The 16,813-nt window shown below is 47.7% G+C and overlaps 1 protein-coding gene across 1 annotated transcript; it reads right to left on the reverse strand.

Annotated features, from left to right (window-relative positions):
* Positions 1 to 277: 277 nt before the first annotated feature.
* On the reverse strand, positions 278 to 16,435 carry ST14 (ST14 transmembrane serine protease matriptase). The gene is made up of 18 exons (XM_007955178.1): positions 16,279 to 16,435; positions 15,764 to 15,891; positions 15,501 to 15,571; positions 14,420 to 14,577; positions 14,152 to 14,187; positions 13,662 to 13,902; positions 11,685 to 11,824; positions 11,199 to 11,296; positions 10,393 to 10,502; positions 10,173 to 10,303; positions 8,308 to 8,412; positions 7,868 to 7,978; positions 7,616 to 7,729; positions 7,123 to 7,245; positions 6,084 to 6,270; positions 1,799 to 2,073; positions 637 to 773; positions 278 to 439 (listed from the first exon to the last, which is right to left on the reverse strand). Exons 1-18 carry the CDS (start codon positions 16,433 to 16,435, stop codon positions 278 to 280), a joined length of 2,484 nt encoding a protein of 827 aa, XP_007953369.1.
* Between the last annotated feature and the right edge of the window lie 378 nt (positions 16,436 to 16,813).

The following is a 16,813-nucleotide window of genomic DNA, read 5'->3' on the forward strand; positions in this document are numbered from 1 at the left end:
GAGACAAAGTTACAGCTGCCCCTCAGAGGCAAAGGCAGTGGGTCTCCAGGGGAGCACTGTGGCCTGACTTGGGGCCATGTCTTCAAACCACTATCAGGATGCTCCTCCTCCTTCTCAGGCCCACTGTGAGGCAGAGAGAGGCAGAAGTTCACCATTTGAGTTCCATGGATTCAGTTCACAGTCTGGGCTCTGGAGGGCCCAGTGGGACACAGGCCAGCCACTGTTGGTCCTCAGTCTGCAGGTGTGCATGCTGGCGGTGGTTGATGGATGACTTGCGCTACACCCCAGTCTGTTCTTTGATCCAGTCCCGAAACAGTGAAAGCCTTGTGTACACACCAGGTTTATCTCTCCGTGCACAGCCTTCACCCCAGCTCACCACTCCAGCCTGGAAGATGCGCCCATCTGCTTCTACACTGGACAGGGGTCCCCCGGAGTCACCCTGAAGGGAAACCAGCCATTCTGCATGAGTGCCCAATCCGCCCTCTCCCCAGCCCCATCAGCCTGGGTTTTCCTCACAAGCCACCAGGGCCTGGCCCTGGCTTTTCTCAGACCCTATGGGTGCCCTGCCCCAGACTGTCCTCCCACAGGTGGGGTTCCTTCCTCTGGTCTTCCTCCCATCAATGAGTCCCCACCCACCTGGCAGGAGTCCACACCCCCACTGAGGTAGCCCACACACATCATGCGAGCAGTGAGCTGCTGTGGCAATAGACTTTCACAGGTGGTCTGGTTGATGATGCGGATCTCACCCTTCTGCAAGATAAGTGCAGCAGAACCTAGGGAGGGAGGGGCAGGGTGAGTGACCAGGAATCCCATCCTGAGGAAGTAATGTTACATGAGGGAAAGCTTTCTTCAAGATGCTCCCCAAGACAATAATTTTAATAGCCAAACACTGAAGCAGCCTAATTGTGTGAGGCTGAGAATGGTTTATAATTGAGGACACATCCCCTTGATGGGACATCATTCAACCATGTGTGGTTACCAGGTGGCATGGTAGCAATCATGTGTCAGCATCCACTATGGTATGTGGGAAAATAAGAAATAGAAAAGCTGGGAGAAAAGATCAGAGTGTTCACAGTAGTTATGGTTGGGCAGTAGGGTCATTCAAACCAAAAAAACTAAACTCATTGCCCTCGAGTATATTCTGACTCAGAGTAGAACTGCCCCAACGGGTTTTCAAGGCTGTAAATCTTTACAGAAGCAGACTGCCACATCTTTCTCCTATGGACTGGCTGGTAGGTTTGAATTTCCCACCTTTTGCTTTACAGCTGAGTACTTAAACATTGTGCCACAAGAGCTCCTAAGTTAGGTTATTTTCCTTTTTCTTTTCCACATTCTTAAATTTTCATCCAAGTGCTATATTAACTTTATAACTGAAAAATTTAAATACAGTATAGCATTTATCAACTAATGGCTTGCCTCCCTTCAGAGGTGAAGAAGTATAGCCAGCAGTGAAAGCTGGATTTCCCAGATCCGTGCTGATAGAGGAGCCGGCACAGCTCTTAAGCCATCCATACTGGTTTTCTTACATCCACTTAGCACTCTTTGGAAAGGTACTATCAACTTTATTTTACAGACTGAGAAAATAGGCTCAGAGAGTTTTAAGCAACTGGCCCTGCCTCACTCAGTTAAACACAAGGACAGGCCTTGAATCCCTCCTCCAACCTCACGCTTCTTTCCCTAGAAGCTTCCACTTGGCTCTGATAGGGCCTCATCCTGCCAGGGAGAGACAAATGGGGTGACAAAGACAAATGGCAGAATGGCCTAGAGGAAGGGTTGCTGGGCTAGGCCTGGCACTCACCTCCTTCCTGGGTGTGCCCCCAGCCTGTGACCCAGATAGCCTTGCCCACAGGGAAGACATGAGTGGTGTCAGGCAGGCAGATGGGCCGCACCATATTGCTGTACTTGGCCGGCTGCTCCAGCTCCAGAAGGGCCAGGTCATAGTCAAAGGTGAAGTCGTTGAAGCTGGGATGGCGGATAATACGCTTTAGCTTATGCTCCTGTACCCCAGGGGCATCACGCTTGCTCTGGTCATGCAAGCCCAGGAATGCTGTCCACATGGTAGGGTCTGAATACCTGGGAAGGGTGAGCAGAGGGAAAGCATAGTTAAAACTGGCATTGTAGAGTGGGCAAGCCTGGGCATAGGCGTTCATCCAGATGTTGTTCAGCTCAGGGCACTGGGCACCCAGAGAGCACAGTTCACATATGGATCTGTGTAGGCAGTGGGGTACAGGGGTACCCCACCACCTACCTGTAAATACTAGAGTGGGCTTCCTACCAAAGACAAAGTAACTTCCCAGAAGAGGAGAATAGCTGAGTAAGACTCTCACTTGGTTAACCTTAACCCAAAACTGTAAGCTTTACTGAGTGCCTTCTGTTGTAGTTCTTAACCTTTCTTAAAAAAAAAAAAAAAAAAAAAAAACCTCTTTTAGTGCATTTTTTATCTGACTACAAATATATATATACTTAAGAATCTAACTTCACAAAAGGAATAAAAAATTCAAAAAATTTTTTTTAAACACAATAGTGTATATTCTAAGAGCAAAGCAAGTTGGAAAAACATACGAAACTTTACTGGTTTTGTTCCTGGTAGTGGAGTAAGGTTGGCAGTTCTGAAACTTTATCATGTACACTGAGGACTCAGCAAATGAAGAAATATATGATGCTGTTAGGAGCCAGTTTCAGTGTAGGAAAAAAAAACAAACCAAATCTTTCCCACTGCTGTCCAGTCAATTCCGACTCTTAGAGACCTCGTGTGGTACAATGCAGGACTGCTCTATAGCTTTCTTGGCTGTAATCTTAACTGAAGCATATTGCTAGGCCTTTCTTCCATGGTACTACTGGGTGGATTCAAGGCACCAACCTTGCAGTTAGTAGTAAAAAAAAACCTTCAAAAAAACCATACTCACTGCCATCGAGTTGATTCTGACTCATAGCGAGTCAGAATTTTCATTGGGTTTCCAAGGTGGTCAATCTTCATGGAAATAGATTGCCCCATCTTCTTTCCATGGAATGGCTAGTGAGTTTCAACTGCCAACCTTCTGGTTAGCAGGAAAATACCTTAAGCACTATGCCACCAGAGCTCCTTAGTCAAAAAAAAAAAGGGGGTGGGGTGGGGTGGGGGAAGAATACAAATAGTAGGGAAGAGAGGGAGAACCCTATGCTGCTGGGTTGGAATTAGAGGTATCAGTAAAAACTTATCAAAGTTTATTACCAGAAGTAGTTACCAGGAGTGGGTGTATGTATGTGTGTTGGAGGGGGGTGTAGGAGAAAGAGGGACTCATTGCTTGAGGGACACTGAGATTCTGTTAAAGGTGATGGAAAAATCTGGAAAAAAATAGTGGTGATAGTTGTACAACCCAGTGAATGTAATCAATGCCACTGAACTGTACGTGCGTAGAATGTTGAAATGGCAAGTGTTTTGTTACATCTACATTTACAACAATTAAAAAAAATGCAGAAAAAAATTGAACAGGAGAATAAATTTGTTGAGGGATGAAGAAAACAAAAACAAAACCCTTATGATTTTGAAAAGGAACGGCAATGGCATCCCCAGTAGTACCCAGATGTTGGTTTCTATGTCTCCTTTTCCAGTAACAGGAGCCAGATACCTTGGAGGAAAAGCTGATCCCAGCACTGGGGCAGGGAAAGCATAAATTGATACTGAAATGTTTTGTTTTGCCAGAGTGAGTGAGTGCTCAAAAACTGATGGGAATATATCAAAAGGAGCCAAAAGGCTTTTACTGGTCAAACTCAGAATACTAAACATCAAAATAAGTACCAGGATTAAATTACTATACATACTGAATAATTGAAAAAGGGTATCACGAATCCATCTGAGTCTAAAAAAAAACAATTTCAAAATAATTTATAAAGGGGGAGGGAGAACTATTCTTTACAGAAAAAATATCAGCTAATAAGTATAGGATACAATAAGAAACAATCATTTTGCCCCCCACTATAGCATTATTCAAGGAGCTCTGGTGGTGTTAAGGCATTTGGCTGCTAACCAAAAGGTCAGTGGTTCTAACCCACCAGTTGCTCCACAGAAGAAAGATGCATCTGCATCCATAAAGATTTACAGTCTTGGAAACCCAGTGAACATTGCTATGACTAGGAACTAACTCAATGGCAGTGAGTGACTCCACTTCTGGGTGGGTTTTACATCATTTTAAAAACTGGAGAAATCCCCAATAAAGTCTGGAGTTTAGTTAATAGTAATAGACCAGTGTTAGTTTCTTAGTGCTGACAAACATTATGTTAACATTTTCCTATGTTAACATTACAGGAAACTGGGTGAGAGGCAAGGAGCTTGAAGCAGTTCCACTCTCTCCTATAGAGTCATCATGAGTCAGAATTGACACGATGGCAATGGGTTTGGTTTTGTCCTTTGAGTGAAGGGTATATGGCTACTACCAAACACTGCTCTCAGTGTATTCTTCTAAGTTACTTGTGCAAGATCACACAGCTAGTAAGGAGTAGGCCAGGATTTGTATAATCTTTGCAGCTCTTCTGTAAATCTAAAATTATTCCAAAATAAAAATGTATTTTAAAAAATTATTAAGTATGTTCCCATCAACCCAAAAAGAAAGTTATCTCCACACAGGGTGGAGGGGAGTATGGCAAAATGAGGTGAGGAAGGAGGACAGACACAGGTTGAAGAAGCTGCATGCCACCAACCCCATGGTCATCAAGCTGGCTCCATTCACCTTGGCTTTTTCATGGTCTCTGCTCCCACGCCAATGTGCACCTTCTTGCCCTTCTGGGCCTACATCCACTGAACACTGTATGCTGCTCTCTCTTCAAAGAGTGCACAGGTCTCCTCTCCTCCCTCCACCCAGCAGGGCAGCTGCAGCGGCCTGGGCTACCTTATCATGGAGCTGTTGACCACAGAGTAGCAATTACCCAACAGGAAGGCTCTGAGTATGGGAACCTCCTGGAAGCCTCCCCCTCTGTCTCTGCTTCTTCAGGAGTAAACTATCCTCTGAGACACCTCCCAGCAGCCAATGGCCAAGGGACTGGCTAGGTTGGGAGTTAAGACACAGTAGCCCACCCCAGATAGTGCCACCCATTCCTGCTGACTCTCTGACCTCCCAGTCTCTGGGCCTGCCTATCTACTCCTAAAATGCCAGCCTGGCCCTTTCTTAGTCACTTTGGCTGCTACTTTCATTGGACCAGGCCTCTTGTTGGCCCATGTACCTGAGGCTACAATGTCTTGGGCACCTAAATGTTTCAACGGCATGATCATACTTAGTTCTTGCAACTCTAGGATAAGAAATTAATAATGTCACCATTATCAATGAAGAAACTGAGACCTAGGAAATTTGGATAACTTGTCTAAGGTCCCCAGCAAGCCAAGGCTGGTCTTAACCAATGTTAAGGAGTCTGTGTAATACAGAGGTTTCTGAGAACTAGCTTTGGAACCAAACCAATCTGGATGTAAGTCTAGCCTACCACCTGACAGCTGTGTTGTTGCTAGTTGCCGTTGAGTCAATTCTGACTCATGGTGATCCCATGTGTGTCAAAGCAGAACTCCTCCATAGGGTTTTTGATAGCAGACTGCCAAGCCTGTCTTCTGAGGCACTTCTGGGTAGGTTTGAACCACCAATCTTTTTGGGTTATAGTTGAGCGCTTAATTGTTTGCACCACTGCAAGCAAGTTTCTTTACCCTCTCAACCTCAGCTTCTATAAAGTGAGGATAGAGTCCTGTTGCAGTTGCCATGGTGTCAACTCTGCCTCATGGTAAACCCATATATGTCAAGATAGAACTGTGCTCCACAGGGTTTTCAATAGCTGATTTTTCTAAAGTGGACTTGCCAGGCCAGCCAAGCATGTTAACCATCTGTATCACCCAGGGACTCCAAGGACACAACAGGATCTGCCTGATCAGGTTGCTGCAGGAGGTCCTTACAAAATGCCTGACAGAGTGAGCACCTAATGAAATCAGTTTTATCATCTCTGCCATTACTCCTCTCCTGCCCAAGGGCTGCCCCTCCTTGGCAAGACTAATAGACTTGGGGGCTTTCAAGTCCCAGATAACATTTAGAGCCAATAGGAGGCTGTTCTACCCCTAACCAGGGACTCACCTGAATCCTTTGTCATCGACGAGGCAGTGTGCTGCAGAGACCAGCCAGGTGGGAGAGATGAGGGAGGCCCCACAGATATGGCCCTGGCCCAGGGCATGCAGGCTCACCTGCCAGGGCCATTCACCTTCATCTGCATTCTCGCCCCCAACGACACGTGACTGTCTGCTGAACGATCGCTGCCCACAGGCTGGGAGGTGTAGAAAGCCCCAAAAGACTGTGAGTCAAGGAGGCACTGGACTCCAGGGAGGGGGGTCCCTGTACCAGGCTCACACCTCAGAGCAGGAACTATCTGGAGAAATTGCTCTGGGGTGTGCACCAGCACTACTAAAGCAGGCACGGCACAGGGGACCCTTAAGGCTAAGTATCTTTGAGAGACCTGGCCTCTTTTCTCTTTCTTCTTCCCAAATTCAAAACCCTCACTGTCCCATTCCCTCATACTGTACAAATGCAGTCAGGGGCCTAGAGATACAACCTAATTTGCATAGATTTGATTTGGATATGATTTGCATAAATCTCCCATTGAATGCTAAAGGACACTGTCTCAGAGGGGAGACATGATGGGTGACACAAGGTCACAGAATGGCTGCAGCTTCACCAGCACTTCTGACACACACACACACACACCAGGTTACAAATTAAAGGACAGGGTAGAGGGCATGGTAACCAGGACTACCAGTGCTCAGGTAAGCTGCACTCTTTCCTCCAGCAGGAAGGAGGATGCACACTGGGCTTCAGTCCACACAGCTGGGGCAGCCCACACTGCTGCCAGGAGAGCAGCTGTGTCATGGGTGTGCTCGTGTCTTGGGCACTCAGGGCCTCAACACCAGGACCACAGCTAACCCATGCTGAGTACCTTTAAGTTAGCTAGAAAAAGCCATTCTCTCCTCTAGACAGACACAGGCCCTCAGAGGGCACAGGTCTCGGTGAGTGAGATGCTGGCCTGATTTCAGCTTCCTTATGCCCTGCTGAGTGGGCACCTTGCTGAGTGGGCACCTTGCCCAGTGAACAATCTGCACAGCTGTACAGTGGCACTGCTTACCACAGTCCTTCTCGTCTGAGCCATCACTGCAGTCCTTCTTCCCATCACATTCAGGGTTGCCCTTGTTTATGCAGAGCCCGTTGTGGCAGCGATAGGTGTGCTGGGTGCAAGTGACAGTGCTTACTGCTCAAGGAGGGCAGAGGGGAAGAGAATCAATTCCTCTGCAGCAACTGGCCACAAGCCACAAAGTCAGTGCCAGAAGCCTCTCACTGAGCCCCTCACTCAGCCCCACCCCAGTCTGCCAAGCACACCCTGCCCACCCACCCATGTCCACTGTCTGTGAAAGCCCCGCTAAAAGTGTTCCCCCTTCCAGGAGACCCCAGAGGGGCACTCTATCTCATCACACCCCGTAACCAGGGTGGTGTCTATTAAAGCTGGTGACAGGCTATCCCTCACTATACCCCGCATCGGGAGGAAAGGCCCTAAAGGAAGAGGTTGTGACCCTGTTCCCGCCATCCCTCAACATCACCCACAAGTGGGTGCCAGTCCTCACCTTTGTTACACTCGGCCTCATCAGACCCATCTCCACAGTTGTCCTTTCCGTCACACTGTTGGCTCAGTGGGAGGCACTTCCCATTGCCACATTCGAAAGTCTTGGCTGGACAGCCTGGGAAGCCCAAGTGCTTAATGACAGCTGCTTATCCACTCACCCCCAACCCCTGAGGCCGGCCACCCACTGGTTATCTGCAAGTAGCTGCAAGTAAGTAGCTCTTCCCCCAGGGGAAGCCCCCTAATGAGCACTCACTGCACCCCAGCTCATCGCTGTTGTCTCCACAGTCATTCACATTGTCACAGACCCAGAAAAGGGGCTTGCAGAACTTGTTCTTGCACGTGAATTGATGAGAAGCACTGCACACTGGAAGGGTGAAGGATAGGAGTCAGAGGGCCAGGCTCAGCTGGCACCTGAGGTCTTGTGGCACCACCCACCAGTTCCAGGCAATTGCATGACTCTCTGGAGACCAAGCTCCCTCCCATCTACAGAGCAATGTCTGGAGTGTCCCTGCTCTATTAGCTATGGAAGCTGACCTCAGTGCTTCTGTTCAGACAGAAGCAAAGATTGCCAAATAGCAGAGGGGGGAAAGAGGTTCCTGGCTAGATTTCTACATGAAAGGGAGATCCTTGGGACTTGGCAAGGGCAGGTGGGCAGTGAAGGGACAGGGACCGGGCCATCCAGCATTGACTCACCACAGTTGAGCTCGTCACTGTAGTCAGTGCAGTCAGCCCAGCCATCGCAGCGCAGGGTGTTCCGGATGCACCGCCCTGTCTTGCAGGTGAACATGCCAGGGCACGCTGTGGGCACAGGGCAGGCCTAAAGTCCACAGCCTCCCACAGCTGGCTCCTATACCTCCCTCCTCAGCCAACTGTACACCCACACTCAGGACAGAGAAAAATCTCTTTCCAGCTGGCCCTCAAAGAGATGGGAGGAGGCAAGAGCTGGGACCTGAGGACATGGTCTCCCAGACCCAAAAGTGTGCTTCCTTCTGACAAGATGCCTGCTTGGCAAAAGAGCACCTACAACCACACAGCCCACGAGGAGAGGGACAGCTGTGAATTCCCTGGCTTGTGAGACTGACTTCTGGTGCCTGAAACCCCAGCAAAAAGGCTGTCCTAGGTGTGCACTCAGTCCTACTGCCTCTGTGTCTTACCTATCACAGTCCTCAACTATCCCAAACGCCTCTCCTCTAACATAGGAGATAGCAGCTCAGTGGGCTGGCACTCTCCTCTACTCATATATAAAATGGCATCACTTCCCTTAATTCCAGTGTTTCTAACATCAGGATGTGCCTGACAACTAATTTCAAAATGGAGTTGTTATTGGGTAGATGACAGAGGCCATTGTTACCACCCTTACACAGCACTTGGTGGTGGTGGTTAAGTCCTTAGCTACTAACCAAAAGGTTGGCAGTTCAAACCCACCAGATAGTCCATGGGAGAAAAGACTTTGCAATCTGCTCCCATAAAGATTTCCAGCCTAAGAAACCCTATGAGGCAATTACACTCTGCCCTACAGGATCACTATGAGTCAGAATGCAACTAACAACAGAAGTAAGCTTAATCACTATCAAAAGTAAATTTGGTCATCCAATTTGGTTGTAGCTATGCAGGTGAATATTAAAGTTGAATTTCTAAGTAGAATTAAAATACCGTCCAAAGGTAATTCTATGATGCAGGGTTGAAACAAAAAATACATGGAAGAATTGCTAGTCACATAGCACAGAGTGAAATTAAAGGCCACAGAAATTGCCAGATCTTGTAGGCGTAAACCAAAAAACCAAACTCACTGCCGTCGAGCCAGATCCGACTCATAACGACCCCTCGTTGGGTTTCTGAGGTGGTATCACTACAGAAGTAGATTGCCCAACTTTCTTTCCGAGGAGTGGCCTGTGGGTTTGAACTGCCAGCCTTCTGGTTAGCAGTCAAATGCCTTAGGCACTACACCACCAGAACTCTCCTTGTAGGCATAGATCACAAATTTTCAGAGCTAGGAGTTGCTATTCAGTCCATGTGAAAACAACCACCTCCTACTAAATAGCTTCACTCACAACCTTCTGGTTAATGGTAAAGTAGTCTAACTCCATTTTAGGGGAGAAATGAAACTATGGGCTAACAAAAGAGGAAATGCAAACCAAAGCCCCAGTATTTTCCAAAATGCCTCAAAAAATTATCCTATTAATCCCAAAGGTGTTAAAAGGTCCCTGAGACAAGCCTAGACTTTAAAGTCATTTGAGGTTACATCACAGGCATGATACCAGAGGAACTCAGGGAGTCCATGGCTCAGCCTGCCCACCAGGACTGTGGCCCTGCGGGACAGGGTGGGTAATTGTACACCATCAGTCTTTTCCAATAAATATGTTTTAAGTTGTATTATTCCCCCCCCAAAAAAGCTACTGTAGGCATAACTGTCTTACATTCTCTGGAGACTTACAATCGGGAAAACACAATGTTCACAAGATAATAGAGTCGAAAGTTAATCTTGGGTAAATCCTTGAAGGAGGATCTTCTTCCAAATGTGACTGAGTAATGGCCTAACCCTAACCCTATTTACTCACGGTCACTGGAGTCATAGGAGAGGTACTCTGCCAGGAACCCTGTGTCAGTGTAGGACTGGTCTGAGTGGAAATGGACTGTGATCTTGCTGCTGTTGCTGGTGACAACAAACTGGGACTTCTCTCCACAGTGCCTGGAGGGAAGGGCACAGCAGTGAGACCAAGAGCTTGGCTGTGGCCCCAGAACAAGGCGTGGGCTGTCCCACGCCCCCAAGGTACGCACTTCTCCCCGTTGACTTCCACATAGTCCTTGGTGCAGATGACTGGTGACATGTTGGGCTCCACCAGGTAGAAAAGTTTGAAGCGCACCTTCACGTACTGGTTGTTGGGCACCTAAAGGTAGAGCTGCTACTAGGTCTCTGTTGCTTCTTTCCCTTTTCCCTAAATCCCAGGGTATCATGGTATATGGTGGGTGAGGGGAGAAGGAATGGGGAGCAAGAGCATAGTTGCTGACTTTTTTCCTTTCCCTCTTAATTTCATGTTTTCCATCTTCCAAACTGAGCCCATGTGGACAACATGGAACACAGAGCAGAAATGTTTCAGATTAGGTGTTTAGAATTTCTAGATCAGAGACAGAAACCACTATTGTATTTTGAAAGGAGGCTGGGCAGTTCTCCAGTTGTTACTGGATCTCTGATTGGGATGGTATGAAGGGCAGTCCTATTGCCAAGACTATCTTTTCTAGCTGCCATTTGACAAGTGCTTCTCAGCATCAGTAACCATGTCTTACTTAATCAAACTTAATCCTCATAGCACTTCCAAAAGATACATACCATTACCTTCATTTTACCAATGAGTAAACAGAGAGTTTAATGGGCCAAAGTCAATAACAGATGAGGGAGCCAGGATTTGGACCTGGGTCTGTCGTGTTGAAACAGATGATCTGAATGAACCCTACATGAGCCTGAGGGGCTCAGACATGGGCCTCCTGGGCTTGCTAAAGGAGCTCAGTCTTCCCTCTCCCTGTCTTTCATGTATGCCACCCTGGAGCATCCATCTGTCTCACACAAACCCCATGGCAGCACCTACCTCGATGTTCCACGTGCAGTCAATATTGGGTGGGTAGTGGCCTGGATAATAGGGGCTGCTAAATGTCCCTTTGGCCTGACGTAAGTAACCTCCACACTCTGCGAGGAAAGGGCAAGAGAGACGGCATGAGGTCCAAGGACCCATTGGGCCAAGGCGATAGGTAGAGTGGGCTCTGCTCCCTGAGGAAAATGGGCCTGAGGCAAATCCTGTACTCTTAGCATGCTGACCCCACAGGAAGGGATACTGCATTTCTGGGTACCTAGACACTTTAACAGCAGGTTGTGGAAAGTCTGAGTAGTGGGGTCAATGCCTTAGGGAGGGCTCCTGACCCAGGTGTGTTGGCTTAAGGGTTAAACCTCTGTTGCTGACCTGAGTGTTTGCCACCTACCAAGTATTTAGCCAGTGGCTCTGGGCCCAGGTCCCCCTACAAGGCACAAGCCCTCCTCCCTTCTAGCAGACAGTACTGCTCACCCTGCCCTTCCTTACTGCTCATCTTGGGAAGCTGGAAGAATGTGGCCTCAAAGCCAGGATGTCGTCTCTCAGTGTTGGTGATCAGTGTGACAAGGAAGACGTTCTGGGAGGAGAGGAAGGTCAGGTTGTAGGAGGGAGGGTAGGTGCCACACAGCCTGTGGGGTGGGCAGAGGGAGGTCATGTTAGGGAAAGAAGGCAGAGCCTGACCTTCTTACAAGCTCCTCTGCTCCCCAAACAGAGAGGGCCCAAAGAATACAGCAGCCATAAAAGGTTGTGTCTCTGTGTGCTTGCCTATCACAGCTTGTCTCAAGTACCTCCTCTCTCACATGGAAGCAACAACAGCTCAATGGGCTGCTGCATTACCCAAATGTAAAACTGTATCACTGTACTTCCTTAGTTCCAAGATACTTCTACATTTTCTGAAACCAAGATGTACCTGACAACTGATTTCAAAGTGGAGCTGCCAGTCATCAGCAGGTGAGAGCTGTGGGAGCTGGTATCACTGCCACTGTGTAGGTAAGCTTGGTCACCTCTCAATGGTTCATCCAACTATACTTATGGTTGTAAGCCATGTAGCTGAACTGTAACTTAAATTTGAATTTTAAAGTATAATTAAAGTATCTTTTAGACATACCAGCAACAAAAGGCCAAGGGTAGGATTAAAAAGATCCTCCGGTAAGTCCTTTCCCACATAAGCAATCAAGTATGTAAGGATTTAGTTATAAGACTGTTTGTCTTTAAAATAGCAAAACTTTAGACACATTAAATGCCTAGCAATAGAGGATGTATTTAATAAACTATAGGCTGAATAACATTAATAGTAGTCATAGTAATAGCAACATAATTAACAATGATTAAGACTATGCTAGGCACTGTTTTAGTACTTTTATATCTAATTATTCATGTCATTCTACCTGTGAGGTAGATACTATTATGCTCATTTTATAGATTATGGAATTGAGGCATAAAGAGATTAGCTAACTTGTTCAAGATTATACAGTTCATAATTGGGATTCAAATGTAGGCCTTAAGGCTCCAGAGCCCATACTCCTAACGACTAAACCACCCTGCCTCTAACCAATGAGACCGTATGTAGCCACTGAAAATGAGGTTAGAGACAAGTCTATCAATGTGAAAAGATCATCCTAATATACTTCATTTAAAAAAGCAGATAGAAAAACTGAATGTATACTATAATTCTATTTTTAAATATACATACACAGCAAGAAGTCTAAAAGAATATACACCAAAAACTTAACCAGTTTTTTTTTAGCTAGTAAGCTAGTAATATTATTAGTGTGTGTGTGTGTGTGTGTGTTGTTGTTGTTGTTGTTGTTTTCTTTTTCCTTGTCTTTTTTCTATTTTTGTAAAATTAATAAACTGGAGAGAGGAAGGAATCCTCCACAAAAAAGGTGCTGAGGCAGCAGTCCCTGCTGCTAAAATGTGGTAACAGATGGTTTTATCTTTTGCTTTGGGCCTGAATTTTAAATGATTATTAATCATGAAGTGTCCTTCCAGCTCATTTCCATATATGGCAGGAGATGGCTCTGGCCCACTGAGTCAGGGGGAACCAGAAGGCAGGCCCTCTGAGAGGAGGGCTCTACACTGAGGTGAGCAGGGTTGGCTGGGTATCCATCTCAGTGCCCACTCCTCAGCATGCCTTTTCTTTCATGCTAAAAGGAGGCACCCTGCTGAGCCTTCCTCATCCTCACAAAGGCTGAGAAATCCCCGCCCCCCCCAAATACAATTAGAAGTCATGTGGAAGATCAGCTCACACCTATTCCTTGCTATCTAGAAGCTGTGAGGCAGCCTTTAGCCAGAATGAGTCACAACCTATACCCTCATCTGCAGCATGGGAGCAACAGTAGCTTGGTGGATGGATGATGTATATGCACTGCCAAAATATAAAGTGGACTCCTGGTGTTTCCCACACTGCATTTCATTCAGGATGTCTTGCCTCACCAGGAGGACCCTCTTCCCCTTCACACTCACTGCACCACAGCATGGGGCTCCATGGGACTCAAGCTGTCATACACCGTAACCAGGTCACTGCCCCGCTCGTCGCAAGGTGCAAGATCAAAGCTGCGGAAGGTAAGGCTCAGCACAGAGTCGGCGTCTCCCCGCAGGGCCCACTGGCAGCGAGCGCGAGCCGGGTAGGGGCTGTCGGGGAAGCCAGGCGTGGTGAACCGCGTCCACTCCCCTCCATGGGCATGCAGAGCAAAGCTGCAGCTGTCTGTGAAGGAGACAGGATGGATCAAGGAGTGGAGCAGAGCTCCAGAGACCAAGGGGGTACCCTCCCAGCTGCCCTGGGGACAGTTCCCAGTGGACATGGGAAGTGTGGAGGAGGATTTCAGCAGTGTCTAGAAAAGGTGGAGAGATGTGCTATCACCCCTCAGATTTCTGGGCCCCTTGACTTAGGGGCCATTATGTCCACCCCTTCCACCCCCTCCAGTCAGAGGCAGAGGAAGAAGCATATACTTACTGTCCCGGGTCGTCTGCACTGTTCTGGGGTCAGTGGCTGAAGAACAAGAGGGAGAACAAAGTATTTACTGATGTTATCTATTTCCTCATTCCTGCTTCCATACTGCCCTACCAGGAAGTGCTCAGGACAGTGCCTGAACTCAGCAAGTGTTGGTTCTACCTCCTTTCCTCAGTTAAGAGGGACAGTCAGGACCCAGAACCATTCCATTAAAGGTTGGCCACCTCCCTGCCACACACCCTTCACTGCTGCCCATCTACCCTAGACTCACGGAAGGCCACCACAGAAGTCAGCACAAAGGACTGGAGTGCCCGAGCACGGGGTGGTAGTGTGACCACATGTTCCTCTGCCATGGCACGCTCAGCCTCCTCCACCAGATGCTGTGGGATGCTGAACTCAGACCAGTAGTAGGCGATGACACTGCCCTCGCTGGAGAGAGGAGGAGGGCCCAAGTCATGGGTCTCTGGGTATACCTCTTCCCAAATGCCCATTCCCTCCTACTGACTGCAGGGAGCAGACTGGACAGCTTGGGATATCCACAAGAGACTGCCACCCACTGCCCACCTCCCCACCAAATAAAAAGTCCCTGCCACCAGGCAGAGTCCCTACCTCCCAGATTCTCTTTTATTCTCACCCACTGTTTGATGTTCTATGCAAAAGATCTTGGCCCTTTACCCTCTGCTCCATCAGTATCACCCCTGCCTGCAAGCAGACATTTCTGGGGCCAGCTCAGGTTTAGTATGGGAATTTTGGCTCTACCACTCTCTTGGGCACACTGGGTATCACCTTCCTGAGTCTGCTTCTGGGTCTGAGAAATAGGATGACAGGACCACTTGCCATGAAGCACTCATAAGATCAAGAAAATGAGCAAAATTAAAAGTGCTTTTGAAAATCAGAAAGCCCTACATGAATGAGTTATTAATATATATGCCCAAACAAGGAAAATGTGAAGACAAACAAGGAAAATGGAAGCCTTCTTGAGCACCTCAAGTCCTCCAAATTCAAATTTGGAAAAATAAATAATAGCTTCCATGACTGACTGCAGCTTCTGTGGCAGAGACTGTGCAACAACTTTTACCAGCATTTGCCACCCACTGCATCCTATCATCAATACTATTATCATCCCCACCTTAAGAGACAAGAGCTAAATGTGGTGAGTAACTTTTCATAAGACAGAACAAGGACTTGGACCTTGGGTTTGTCTAAGCCAGTCTGCAAGACTATAAGGCATTTGTCCTCCCATACTACAGCACTCCAATCCCATTCTTGGACAGGCCAGAGCACCAGGAGACAATCCCACAGTGTTCCTCCTGTTCCCAATCTCCCAGCACAGCCTTCTCCATAGCACCCACCTGAAGGCAGTCACTGCCGACTCCTTGTGGTAGGGGCCCAGGGCCGGGATTCCACTGTATAACAGCTTCAGCTGAGGGTAGAGAGGAGGCTCACAGCAAGCCAAGAATAGCCAGTGATCCCTCCCCTCATATTCCTCCCCGCTTCCCATGTCACACCCCCAGCCCAGGGATCTGGGATGGAAGATGAAGAGAAACCAGATGTCGTTCTTCTGCCAAGGGTAGGGGTACCAGAGCAAGAGACAGTGTCCAGCCATCAGACTCACCGCTTCCTTCACCTTGTTGGCCATGTGTGCAAACTCTGTGGAACTGGAGTTCTCATAGGCATCCACAAAGTTCTCATTTCTGATCCTCAAGTGGCCATTGAAGACCTTCTGGACCCTCACATTCCAGTCTGGGCAAGATCAGGGAAGGAAAGCAGTTAAAGGAAGTGGGACCGCATGCTCTCCCTTCCATCCCCCCATCTCTCTCAAGAAGAGTGAAAGCCAGGTGGTGACAAGTGGACTTGTGAACCTGCTGGCCAGCTCTGGCCAACTCATCCATTCATCACTCTCTCCTCACAGCTTCAAAGAGCCAGAAGAGATGGAGCCCTTAAAATCTCCTCCTCATCCCACTCTAAACCTCTACCCCTTAACTCTCATTCTCTCTCTCATTCATTCATATGACATCCAGTTAGGAACAAGTGGAGTCCATAAGGTGGATTTGGGCATGTCTGTTGAAGGAGGGGTATTAGCCACCCTATACTGCCCTCCCCAGAGCCAACTCCCCAGGTCTTACTTACATTGGAAGTGCCACACCAGGGCACCAATCACAACAGAAAGCAGGAAGAAGCAGGTGACTGTAGCCACTAGCACCACCCAGCGTCTTGGGCCCCGCTTCTCCACCTTCTCAGTATTGTTGACTGGCAGGAACTCCACACCTTCCTCAAAGCCATTCATGTTCTGAACAGAGAAACACATGAAGACTTTGAACCTCATTCTTTCTCCTCAATAGCCTTCCCAGCCCAACTCAGGGAAGAATATTCACATTTTTTTGAAGTCCAGCTTAGCAAAAAAGGCACGGACTTGGGTGAGAAGAGGGGTTAGTTAGTCTTTGAATATATGATTTATCCTATCAGAGGAGAAATGAAAAGAGACCTTTCCATCCAGGCATCCCAGTGTCTGGGCAGCACCAGGCATTTAATGCATAAGATTTGTTAATTTAAATAAAAACTAAATGAAGCTTCCTCAAAAAGTTAAACATAGAATTATACTACAACCAGAAATTCCATTTCCAGCTGTTGTTGTTTTGTTGTTATGTGCCGTTGAGTCGGACCC

Source organism: Orycteropus afer, unplaced genomic scaffold (assembly GCF_000298275.1).
Source record: "Orycteropus afer afer isolate SDZICR_OR568_19922 unplaced genomic scaffold, OryAfe1.0 scaffold00493, whole genome shotgun sequence".
Classification (NCBI taxonomy): Eukaryota; Metazoa; Chordata; class Mammalia; order Tubulidentata; family Orycteropodidae; genus Orycteropus; species Orycteropus afer.

Excerpts from the sequence above, each read along its gene's own strand:
- ST14 (XM_007955178.1), bottom strand. The coding sequence starts at position 16,435 with ATGAATGGCTTTGAGGAAGGTGTGGAGTTCCTGCCAGTCAACAATACT. Across the intron at positions 14,188-14,419 it reads GACTTCTGTGGTGGCCTTCC|CCACTGACCCCAGAACAGTG; the intron begins GTGAGTCTAGGG and ends CTTGTTCTTCAG. Across the intron at positions 13,903-14,151 it reads AGTGCAGACGACCCGGGACA|ACAGCTGCAGCTTTGCTCTG; the intron begins GTAAGTATATGC and ends TCTCCTTCACAG.